General features: G+C 46.5%; 1 protein-coding gene across 4 annotated transcripts in view; it reads right to left on the reverse strand.

The window, feature by feature from the left end:
* Abcc4 (ATP binding cassette subfamily C member 4) overlaps nucleotides 1-13,103 on the reverse strand; it is a 234,972-nt gene that overhangs the window by 51,279 nt on the left and 170,590 nt on the right. For all 4 annotated transcript variants that reach the window (XM_087584853.1, XM_087584855.1, XM_087584854.1 and 1 more), the window contains 1 exon segment: nucleotides 1,088-1,238. In XM_087584853.1, coding sequence (XP_087440979.1) covers nucleotides 1,088-1,238 — 151 coding nt within the window.

The raw sequence follows: 13,103 nt of genomic DNA on the forward strand, positions 1-13,103 counted from the left end.
ATTTCAAAACACAGGCAGTAGGTCAAGAGGGGAAAAACATCCTTCGTTCTGGTGAATTTATAACCACATAGTTCAACAACCCCTGGCTCAGATTTCGAAAAGCTGAGCTGGCTTTAATGTCATCACAGTACAAATATCTTTCTTCCTGGGGCTGGAGTGATGGCTCAGTGGTTACGACCGCTTCCTAACTCTTCACAGAACATGAGTATGGTTCCTGTCACCTATATGTAGCAACTCACAACCACCTGTAACTCCAGTTTCAGGGGATTCGATATCCTCTTCTGGCCTCCAAGAGCATGCACACGCACGCACACGCACACGCACACACACAGAGAGAGAGACACACACATGTATTCATATAAATAAAAAATGTAAAAATTGTGATAATTGTCCTTGTACAATTTTAAACGAAAGAATTCCGTGTATATGCCTTTTAATTATAATAACGATGAAACACGTTTGTGTATTCATAATGAGACATGTTCTTGATCGGTTCATCTTCTGTGGCTACCTACAGAAAGGAGCGACTAATCATGAAACATTTTCCTTCTTCTCCCCAAACCAGGAAACAAAATGGAGGAACAGCCCATATGTATTCTCGACCGATCTCTCTTCTGCTCTCCAGAGCGCGGCCCACGGCTGAACTGGACTGAGAGAAGTATCAGCACCCTGACTACAGCAGGGGGTCATGTTTGACACCCTCCCCCTTTAATTGCTCCGTCCTTTGTCATTTGCAGGGTCTTCGAGGACGGGAACATCCCTGATTACTCATGTCCACCCTGTGTCCCTGGGAGGTAAGCCATGAACCACAGAGAGGGGTCCCTGTCCTTGGGGGAGAATTATCGTCCACAGGGCTTCTACTCTTTTCTCCGGTTAAGTTGCAAAGTCACACTTGGGAGGTCACCGGCTCAGATGGTCCCCGGTGGATGTTAATAACCATGCGGACTGAGCGCTAACCAGGCGAGAACTGCTGGAGCGTAGTCAGCCTGTAGAATCGCACAGACCTTAACTACAGTTCCCCTTGGTTATGGAGGCTGTCTGTATTACTACACCGTTGCTACACCCATCCAAGCCGCTCAGTACTCACTTGTGGACTCCAGGCGCTTGACGTCCCGCGACGTTTCTAAGAAATATCTCCGAAGGACCACAAAGATGATGGAGAGTGGAACCAGGGGTATGAGGATCCAAGGGATCACGGCCGCCGCCACGGCGATCACACTTACAACAAGGAGCAAGGTCTACAACAGCAAGCATAGAAACAGACCCTCCTCAGCAACAGTTCTGCTTTTCAAAACCAAGCTGTCATGGCTTGTCCTCATAGGATGGTGCTCCCTTCTTCACTGAGCCTCATGGAGTCGCCGAGAATCCTTTCCATCCCAGGAAGGAATGACCACACGGTAGCGATGCTACGACCAACGAGCCCACCACGGGCGCCAAGTGCTTTGCCGAGTTCTTCTTCAACACATTCACTAACACAGTCCGTCACACTCAGAACCTGAGATCAGATCCCCACTGACTATGCTAAAATCGGGGTATAACACTGTGTGCCTGTGATCCCAGTGGATTCTGGGAGTTTGCTGAATTGGTGTGAGCCCCAGGTTCAGTGAAAAACTGTGTCTCTAGAAAGAAGGTGGAAAGTGATTGAGACAGACATCTGATTTGAGTTCTGGCCTGTACATACATGCATTGGGTGGAGAGACGGGGAGGGGGGGGAGACAGAGACAGAGATAGACAGAGTGTAACGCAAGGATTCATACTTGCAAATAAATATATAAGAACATTCCCATTTTCATTGGTCCCCTTCCTCAGCATTTTTTTTTCCAGAGCTGGGGACCGAACCCAAGGCCTTGCACTTGCTAGGCAAGCACTCTACCACTGAGCTAAATCCCCAACCCCCTTCCTCAGCATTTTTAAACTCTGCTGGTTCCTTAGGGTCAAACCAGCCTGATCCATGAGATACCTCGTACTTGTGCCAGCTGATAGAGCTCATGAGACAGCGAAAGTTTAAAAAGTTCAGAGATGTCGGCTACTACAGTATATCGATTCTTACCAACGGAGCAAATAATTGTTTAAGTTAAAATACAAAATTCCCTCAGAAAAAATGATTTTTAATTCTCCAAAATGACACAGCTTAAGGGAAAAAGAGTGAACTTATAAGTTTTAACGAATATGTAACCTCTCGGGGCATGAGATGAAGGCTGGCTGTTTACCCTCTGTGGACTTGCACTCGCAGTGGCAAAGCCCACAGATCTTCCTCAGGATGACTTTCCTTCAAGGCTGGGTATGGTAAGAGTAACCTTTACCCTTGGCAGGCTGAGGCGGGGAGACTCACTACAGGTCTGAGCCAGCCTGGGCTACAAAGTGATTTCCGGGCCATCCTGCGTTGTTTATACAGACCCTGCCTCTAAAAGCAAAGAGCTAGAGCAAAATATAAAGAGGTTCCTTTAGATTACTACACTTTAATAACACAGGATAAAACCATTTTCTTCATAGGAACACTTTCAGTTACGAGGACCGGTTTGGGTTTCTGGTATTTATCTCGACAGCTGTTTTCAGTTCTGGAGTTGTTCCTAGGCATCCACCTGCGGTTAACTTTAAACTCAACTCCACGGGGATGTCTTGCCCCTGGTCTTGAGGACGTAGGTACATAGGGTATGTTTCCTATAAACAGCAAAGCTGCAGTCTAATTCTCTGTGAGCCACCATACTGTATATGTTTGACTCACTCCACTTCTTATGGGACTTCTATCTCATACCTGTCTCAAGCACAGAGAGAAAAAAATACATGTCTACTCAAGAGGCCACATTCGGTCTGTAAGGGGTGCTTTCTACTATTTGTATCAGGAATAAAATCAGCCTCAAACCTATCACACTTCAGCAAGCGGGAAGCTTTGAGTTCTGCTGTCGGCGGCGAGACTGAGGAACCTGTTCCGAGGTGCCAGAGGGTACAGGGCCTGCACTGGCTGATCTTGCCAGGTACTTTTAAGTAAGCGAAGCAGGATTCACCCTTGCCAAGATTTTCCTCCGACTTAGCGAGGGAAAAATGGCGACGAAGCCGTTTACTGATGTATGTGTAAAAAGGGTTCTTTTATCTATTTTGGGAACATGTGAGATAAAAGAAACTGATCTCTGAGTGGAAAGAGAACATGACACGTTATCCTGCTGAGTGACAAAGGATTCCTGGAGGGGTGTTAAAAGTTTGAAGAGCACTTGGGCTTGGAAAAGCATCAGAAGTAAACATGTGATTCCTATCAGGTTAGACTCACCACCCTTGACCTATAGGGTATGTGCAGGGACACGAGGAGAACTTTACTTGTAAGGCCCCACCCACTCCCTAAACACTGACCATGTCTGCGTTTTTGTCAATGGGTACAAATTTCAGCGGAGGTGAGCTCTGGTTCCCAGCAGTCATTTGGACCCACTCTGGGGTCTCTTCTCTTACACCTGTCTCCCGAGCTCTGGTAACTTGGTCATCCCTGGTAAGTCAGAGCTTTAGGGCACACTGGTATGATGGATTTGTATGTGGCACTCTATATAAACCTCTCTGAGATGACGATTTTAAATCTGCAGACAGTCATCGCTCCCTCTACTTGCCATGTGGCTGATATGACCACGTCACATTCACAGCTGCTCTGGGTCCTATGTCACCCAACCGTCTGTTAGCTCTGGACTCTGAGTCAGACTCAGAGTGGATTTAACAACAACACAAAAACAAGTCAACTAGAAGAATGCCTATCAGGAAATGCCACTATATACTTCTAAATAACACTGTGTTTACAAAAGCACAATAAAATGGAAGTATTTTAAAAAAAAACAAAAGCTGAATCCTGGATACTATCAAAATCTGAAAGGTGCAGCTAATGCTTGGTTTAGAGGTAAATGTATAGCCTTAACTTTTTAAAACAAGAGAGTGTAAGTGTCAAAGGTCTAAAGCCAGATTTTAAGATACAGAAAGAGAATGGAGAGAGAGTGGTTAAGAGCACGGCTTTCAGAGGACAATGGCCCATCCCAACAACCACTTGGCAGCTCATGGCCATCCATAGCGCCAGCTCCAGGGCATCTGGCACTCATCTCTGACCTCTTCATGCATGGAGCACATATTTGGTACAAATGCACGGGTAGGCAAGACACTCATACACATAAAATAAAGACGGTTTAAAGGAAGATATGAAAACAAATCACAAACTGAAACAAAGCAGACACACTGGATCAGGCTGGTAAAGACATGTGGGAGGCAGAGACAGGAGGATTGCTGCAAGTCTGAGACATCTACATAGGAGTTGCAGGCCAATCAAGGCTATATAATGAGAGGCCATTACAGGGGGGAAAGGGAGAGAGAGAGAGGAGAGGGAAATAGGAGAGGAGAGAGAAAGAATATTAATTAGAAAAACAACAAAACACGGATCTGTCAAAACACTACTAATTTAACTAGTAAGCTTCAAGGCCAATGAAGGAAGGAGAAGAGAACTGCCCCCATCATGTATCGCAAGAGGCAAGATGGGTGTTAAAGGGCTGACTAGACAACGCAGTTAACATGTTTCATGTAGACGGCTTATGACTTGAGAAATGGTGGCTAAAGGTTATATTACAAGAAATAGCAACCTGAATAGGTCTATTTCAATTTGAGAATCAGAATTCATAGTCTGAAAGGAATTTAGTGACGTGTCAAAGTTCTTGGTTTATAAGTGATCCACTCTTGGACTACAGTGCTACACTGGTGAATTCTATGAAACACGTAGGAAAGAAAAATAAAATGCCAATGTTACAAAATTCTTGGTTTCCCTTTAGAAAAGAGGGCTGACAGTTGAGTATGGTGGTGCATTCCTTTAACACCAGCACTCAGAGGCTGAGGCAGGTGGGTATCTGTGGGTTGGAGGCCAGTCTAGTCTACACAGGGAGTTCAGGTCAGTCATGGCTACACAGTGACACCCTGTCCCAAACATCCCAACCCCCTGCAAAAGAAAGAGAAGGGGACTGCAGAGAAATGCAAACAGCTGAAGACCAACAGTTTGAGAAGATCACTGCTGGCGACTAGCGACTAGCGACTGGCCTCTGTGATTCAGGGCAGGTGAGGCAAGTTCAGGATCTGGGAGGTGGGGCAAGCTGTCAGCCACAGCCTTAGTTCCTTCTGCTTCTGTTCTTAAGACCTTTTAATCCCCCGAGCCAAGCTGGCTGGGATGACCTGATATGATCTCACTTACTTGAAACCGACCAATTATAAACCAGTAATCACATTTTCAAAATACCTTTCAATCAACACCTTGGTTTCTGTTTGAGTAAACTATTTGGGTTGGGAACCTTAATCTAGCCAAGTTGACACCTAACACTGACTACCACAGACAAACGTTCCTTGCTAACTCCTTTCTTTTCACGGGGCCAGAATAACTCTTAAATGTTTACAAAACAACACAAGCAGTGCAGAGGATGGGCCAAAAAGTTTTTGCTGAACAACAGAGACAAAGTTGAGTTAAGCACAGATATGCTGGTGATATTCTATGCTGAGGGTAAGGAGGATGGGTAAGGACAACATCAACCAGAATAAGGAAGGCTTTTACAAAAAAAAAAAAAAAATGGTGAGGTGAATTTAAAACTTCACACAAAAGAGCTTTAACAGGGGATACCAGAGTGGGACGGATCAAACTGCTACCGAGTTCCAAGCGAACCATAGCCTAGCCATTGTGGTATCCACGAAAGGAGAGAGAGATTGTGTAGGGGAAGGACATGGACACCAGCCGCTCACACGCAGGCAGTCAAGTCATCAAGGCCATTTCATGCATACAGGTTTGACAAACTCGCAGGAAGATTAAAGGAGAAGCAAACCTCAGACAGCAAGCACTCCTTCCCTACACCCCAACTACCTGCAAATACAGGAGGCCTTTGGAAATGTAGGAAAAGATCTAGTAGGGTACTGCTGGTGTAGCAGGCCGTGGCTGCAACCCCAGCACCTTAGCAAGTTCCAGGACAATCAGGGCCACACACTGAGATGCTCTCTGGAAAAATCAAAGAACGGTGAAGAGTATCTCAAGTATAGACAACATGCCACACTAGTGGGAAGACAGTTCGATGTCCCAGAAGCCCATAGCAGTGTGTGCATAACGACCCCAGTGCTGGGGAGGAAGAGACGGGGGGGCTGGTGAGAGACTTTGGCCGGTCAGTCTAGTGAAGTTGGAAAGCTGTAGGCTCACCGAGAGACCATATTTCCAAAAGTAAAGGTAAGACGGAGAGGCTGAGGAGATGGCTTGGTGACTAAAGAGTGTGCTTCGCCAGGCGAGGGCTGCCGCCTGGATGCCGACATCGACGGGCAGGAGGGTGTGGAAACTCGCCTGTAATTCTGGCTTGGCGGAGGCTGACTCAGGATTTCTCAAGAGAACTTGACTAGCTCAAGAGGTGAGCTCTGGGTTCAATTAATAGGCCCTGCCTCTGTGTATAAGGTGGACAGCAATCAAAGAAGACATGACCTCAACATCGGGTCTCCATAGGCATGTGCGTACACATATGCACACATGTACACTCGAGTGCCCACATTTGAATGCATGCATATACACCATACACATGAATACTTATTCCAAAAAGACAGGTGGGCAGCGACTAGGAAAGATGTTCATCATCTGCTCTGGACTCCATCACCATTCACACACATGTCCGTGCACACAGACATGAACATACTCATAAAACATAAAGTATCCCCATACGGCTTAGGACACACAAGAATAACTGTGAAACACACGAAGGAGAAAAAGGTTATCATTAGACTTCATCAACGTTAGAGCCTACTGGCCAAAAGACACTGTTAAAAAACACAGAAGATAGGGGTTGGGGATTTAGCTCAGTGGTAGAGCGCTTGCCTAGCAAGTGCAAGGCCCTGGGTTCGGTCCCCAGCTCCGGGAAAAAAAAAAAAACCAAAAAAACAAAAAACTATCTCAGTATTACTAATCATGGGGGAAACACGAGCTAAAGTTAGAGTGGGATCAGCCATTCCTATGGTAAAGGCTCAAATCAAGACAACCGGTAACACTAACCACAGGGTCACCAAACACCCCAAATCCCTGTCTATTCGATGTGTGAGCAGAATGGCATTGTGAAAACTTTTTGGTGGGCTTTCTTTTTTCTTAGCAATCATATGCCTACCCAAAACACAGAAATTCCACCCAAGGTATTTTAATCTCAAGGGAGTGAAAATACACGCGCACATAAACACTGGTACAAGAAGCGCCGTTGTTCTTAAAACTTGACAACAATCCAAATGTCTGTCAACCAACAGATGCATAAAATATGCTATCTTCCGACACAGGGTCATCACTTCGGGGAGGGGGGAGGGGGGAGGGGTAGACAGAGAATAAACGGGCAAAATTAACCACTGAAACAATCATGGAACAAGGCCTAGGTAATCAAAAGGATTCAGCCACGGGAACTCCCTACAGCCTCAGTTCTGTGCACTGAGCACAAGAAGAGACAACACTGATTTGTGATTCGTGAGGTTGGTGTGGGGTTAGAGACCGGCTGCAGAGGGCTGAGCAACATTGTATGGGGTGCCGGAAATGCTCTACTCCCATAGTAAGTGGGGGTTACAGAGATGTACGTTATGATTAAGGCTTGTGAGCTAAAGGGGGATGCTTACTTTATTGTAGGTAGCCTACGTCTCGGTAAGAATACTGATGGTATAAAAAGGAACTGACGTCACCGGGATCGAATTCCCCATCTATGTGCAGGCATGTGCTGAAAATTTCATAGAGTCACAGTGCCAAGAATGATTTACTTTGGGTGCATCTAGAGTAGGGAAGAGGACCCCGTGTGAGGACTTGAAATCAGTACATGTCTCAGGACAAACATAGCTCACAAGCCTTGGGTGATCTCTCTCGTGGGTTCTGAACCCTGCACCAAGAGGCGGAGGCTGTACCGTCTACTTCACGGCTGGATTCAGATACTCAGCAAATATCCCTTCAGGAGCCATAGAAAGTTTGGTTTGGAGAAAGAAGTTAGTTACGAAATTCAGAAGCAGGAGAAACTCCAAGACAGCACTTATGATGATGATGAACCAGGATCCAGAGAGAATTAAAAAGACACATTGTACGTAAAACGGAAAGTGCTCGGGCCCAGCGAGATGGCTAACAGGGTGGGGTGTGTGCTGAAACCCTCCATTCATCTCTGGAACCTATACGGCAGAAGAGAGAACTGATTCCCACATGTCCTCTGACCAATACACTTGAGCGCGTATGCGTGCGCGCGCGCGTGCGCGCGCGCGCACACACACACACACACACTACATAAGTGTTAAAAAAATCAAAAAGGAAGCGTGTGATTTTAATAATAAAACTGAAACAGGAAATCCAGTAGCCCAGCCATTTCTTACCCATCTCATTGTAAGACACCAGAACATAGACAAAAATGGACACAGTGAGATACGGGAACTCTAGAGGTCTCCATAGAAGTAAATAGGCCACCACGATCCTCTCTATGCTTAACAGTAGTCTAGCATGGCTGAGGGTGCGATCATACAGGAGGTAAGGGTACAGCAATAGACCTCTATTCTTTGGACACACACACCTCTCGGCAATGTTAGCTTATACAGTTCTGTGCTCTTGTAGAATACCACCAGGCTTGATAAAATACAAGATCATTCAGGGTTTTTTTTTTTTTTTTTTGTTTTGTTTTTTGTTGTTGTTGTTCTTTAGGTCCTAACTGACTTCTTGCTAAACTACAGCCATTATCGCTAGAGCACACATGCTGGGACAAATTGCCTACAAGCCAGGGAGAATCCCCAGTGACTGTCACCACACTACCAAGTGTACTAACTATCTGACTGGCAAAATCCCAACCACCTCCTCTTTCATTAAGGAAATAGTCCAGGAATAGGAGGCAAGCAGCCCCGAGAATGCCATCACCCAATCACTCAAGCCCCCGGGGGTCACGTGCTGGTCAATGTTTCCAGTACCCGCTATCTTCAACACAACTGTCTACCACCAGGGGACCCCACTTCAGTCAGGCAGCTGGCACGGCACTGCCTCCGAGGCTGGCGTTTCCAGATGATTCCCTCCTTGCAAATGCCCCGAGTAAAAACTCTTTTGTTGATTTTCCGAAAGCATGGAAAACCATGTGATTCGGTTAAAAATGGATGGGTTTACTTCTAAAGACAGAGGTCTTTGGAAAAAAAAAGAAATGAGGGCAAGGCAACCTAGCACCGTCCTTTGTCTGAGAGGGATTGGAAGGTGGGAGTGGGGTGAGCAAACCGTAGAAATCTCCGAATGACAAAGTCATTGTTCCGGGGTGCTTTCTACACACTTCCCCTGACATCGCCACACAAAGCCATGCAAGGGTCAGTGGGACCAGACAAGTCTGGGCAGTTCCACCCCTGTGCTTCTGTAAAAGCTGGTGACCCAGCCTATTATCCCAAGTCTTAGGCTGGCTTTGTTCTCCATATCCAGATGCAGCAGCCTTTTCTCATCCCGCACCCCCAGGAAGAAGGGACCGGGGACAGCTCCTTCGAGTCCTTTGGCTTGGCATTTTCACTTCATAAAGCAGAAGTCAATGTGTCTGTGCAGGGAGGAGGGGACGGCGCGTTCAGGGGTGGCCTCCACCACTGCCTGCACTGGTGGCTCAAGTAGCCTCAGGATTAGCCCTTTGTGCACCATGAAAGGGTATGAAAAGTCAGTTATTTAAGCTCAGTCGAGCTGTTGGCTTTTTCTTTCTTTTTTCTTTTTCTTCTTCTTTTTTTTTTTTGGATGAGGGTGTGAAGTGGGGTTAGAATGGTTTTGCAATGCAGCTCTAAATCACTGGCAGCACTCTGTGGAGGGCAGCTGTATGCAAGCTTGCACACTCAGAGAAGTATGGCCCCAATCAACCCCACCAACATGCCAAGTAACTTCATTTTCAATTGTTCTGTTTGGAAGTGGGGATGTTAGCTGCCAGAATTCCAGATAAGTGGGGCACTGCTCAGTGCTACTGGGGACCTCGGAAGCTCTGGGAATCGTGCAGAGATTGCATTAATGTGAAATATTTACTGCTCAGTGGTCTATTCTGAAAACAACAGACCCAGATAATATGGCCCGGAGTGGAAAACAGCCATTAAAATGATACGCACTAACAAACCCAACATATGTGATGCAAGCTGGTACTTGGGTCTTGTATGTGTCAGATAGTCTTCTTAATGGAACACAAGGGAACATAAGATGATTACCACCATCAAACTGTTTTTCCCGCTCAGAGATGATAATATTCTATTTAAAAAGAAGCATATCCTTTGCTACTTGAATTTTGTTGGAATGTCTCTGGGACGTGCCTCAGCAGGGGAGAAGGTGCCCAGCTCTGGGTAACATCCCCAGACCATGTGGTGGACAGGGTTGGGGGTTGTTCAGCCAAGGACCTGTCACTCTATCCACTTGAGAAAATGAGAAAGGTTATTTGAGCCCAGACGTTCAGAGCTCGCCTGCACAATGTGCCAGATCTTACTTCGAAAGCTAAACTTGGGAGAAAGAGAATTGTGGTGGCACGACGGCAATTGTCTCTCCTGCAACCCTTACAAAGTAGGTGCTTTCCTCTCATCTTTTCTACAGCACGCAGCTTGGTGAGCACGTACAGAACATGAGGATGGAGGTGGTGGTCGGTAAAGCTTGGTGAATCAGAAAGGGAGGTTTCCAGGCTCCCTGGCGCTAACATACGTGACACGTGACACATGAATCTTATGCTTTAAATGCTGCCCTGTCAGGCACAGTCACCTCACAGCGTGTAAACTTGAGGCTTTTCCTGAAGAAGCATGAGCACGGCCTGAAGTGATTTTTTTTTTTTAAGGGCTCTGTGACCTCAGGTAGGAAGAAGACACAGAAGAGAATCTATCCATTAGCTTTTTAAACAGCCTGTCTTCATCTAGAATGGAAAATGGTTCAGTTTTTCCAACACCTATGATGTGACGAAACACAGCCCCATCTGGTGGCCTTAAACTCCCCCCACCCCCCTCTGCCTTCAGGGTTATCTGTGGGGTGAGGAAGTAGCTCATTAGAAGAGCTGGCCTAGCATGGTACAAAGCCCTAGGTTCAACTCCCAATACCACGTATACTGGGAGTGGTGGCATAGGCATCCTAATCCCGGAACTCAGGAAGACAAGAGGATCATAAGTGCAAGGTCATCCTTGGCTATGTAGTGAGTTCAGGGCCATCCTGGGGTACCTAAGAACCTATTGCCTAAAACAGAAATGGCTTGTGAGTGACATATCGCAGCACAGAGCACTAGTCAGGGTCAGGATTTGCCTTAACCATGGCATTCTTACTAGATGTGTACATCAGTGGCCCCTCTGCCTCTGTGCGGGACAATCCCCTGCTTTCAGTGCCTTGTTCTCTGTATCCCACCAACTGCTACAACGTTAAGGGCTGGTTCTCGAGACACAGTCTCTCCAGGATCCGTCCCCATTGCCTCTGTCTCGTCAGAAGCCTTGTCTCAACACCATGTGCTATGATTCTATACTGTAGTCTCACTACAAACATCCCAGGCCCTGAGAGTCTTGACAAGTGTGCCTTCTCTACTTCCAGGGGTTCAGGGACTACCCCAAAGCTTTGTCCTTTCCCTCCAGGCAGCCTACGGAAGAATCCCAAAAGCTGTGACCTAAGAATGTAGGTCAGCTCAGAAATAACAAACCTTGAAGCTTAGTTTCCATTTTAAAACATGTATGGGGGCTGGGGATTTAGCTCAGTGGTAGAGCGCTTACCTAGGAAGCGCAAGGCCCTGGGTTCGGTCCCCAGCTCCAAAAAAAAGAACCAAAAAAAAAAAAAAAAAAAAAAAAAGAACTAAAACATGTATGATTTCCAGGCTTGGCCTAGAACTTGCTACCTAGACCATGGCTTGGATTCATAGAGCTCTACCTGCTTCTTCCTCCTGAGAAGCCTTATACATAATGAGTCTTCGACAACTCTCAGGACACTGGGAAGCTCTTTGTACAGGGCCTTCATGTATTTCTCCAGGCTCCCCCATTACTAGTCCTACCTGTGGTGTTTCAAATGAGAATGGCCGCTATAGGCTCGGATATTTGAATGTTTGGTTCCTGGTTGGTGAACTGCTTAGGACAGACTACAAGGCATGGTCTTGCTGGAAACACGAGGGTTTGATGTTTCAAAATCCCATGCCAGGCCCAGCCCCTATGTCTCTGTGTCTTTCTCCCTCCAACTTTCAGATCAGATGTGAGCTCTCAGCTACTGCACCAGTGCCATGCCTGCCTGCTGCCCTGCTCCCTGCTCTGTCCTGCCGTGAAGGTCAGACACTAATGCTCTAAAGCTGTAAGCAAGTCTCAAGTTACATGCTTCCTTCGGTAAGCTGCCTTGGTCACATGTTTCAAGTCCCTAGTTACATGCTTCCTTCTGTAAGCCGCCTTGGTCATATGTTTCAAGTCCCTAGTTACATGTTTCCTTCTGTAAGCCACCTTGGTCATATGTTTCAAGTCCCTAGTTACATGCTTCCTTCTGTAAGCCACCTTGGTCATATGTTTCAAGTCCCTAGTTACATGTTTCCTTCTGTAAGCCACCTTGGTCATATGTTTCAAGTCCCTAGTTACATGTTTCCTTCTGTAAGCCACCTTGGTCATATGTTTCTTCACTGCAATAACACAGTAAATAAGACACCACCCAAACCTAGTTTACAACTGAGTATGGGGGTGGGGCGTTTAACTGAGTATTTGGGGGGTTTGGGATCGGAGTCTGGCTAGGTGGTCAGGACAGCCTCCTCAGCCTTTCAAGTGCTTGCTGGGGTTATAGGTGTGCACCATCACACCTAGACTTTTAGAGACGGCGTTGCTGCGTCTTTCCAAGGCTTTCAGCCTGTCAAGCTCCTTCTTCTACTTGATCAGTTTTGTTGGTAAGTATGTCATCACTACATTACAATGACAGGCATCATAAGCAAATTTAGTAAGACGCATGGGGTGACTGTGGGGCAGAGCGCCAGCCACTGAAGGCAGACCGCTTACTAGCTTTGCAAAAGGTGTGCTTTTAAGAAACTAAATGAGCAATCAAGCAGGAGCAGACCAGTTTGTTAGCCAAGGGACAAACAAACACATCAGGAGGCAAAGGCTAACACTCAGCCCTCAGGGTTCCAGAGTTAATGGCTTCACTCAAAGGGGCATAAGAC

Source organism: Rattus norvegicus, chromosome 15 (genome assembly GCF_021556685.1).
Source record: "Rattus norvegicus strain SHRSP/BbbUtx chromosome 15, alternate assembly SHRSP_T2T, whole genome shotgun sequence".
Lineage (NCBI taxonomy): Eukaryota > Metazoa > Chordata > Mammalia > Rodentia > Muridae > Rattus > Rattus norvegicus.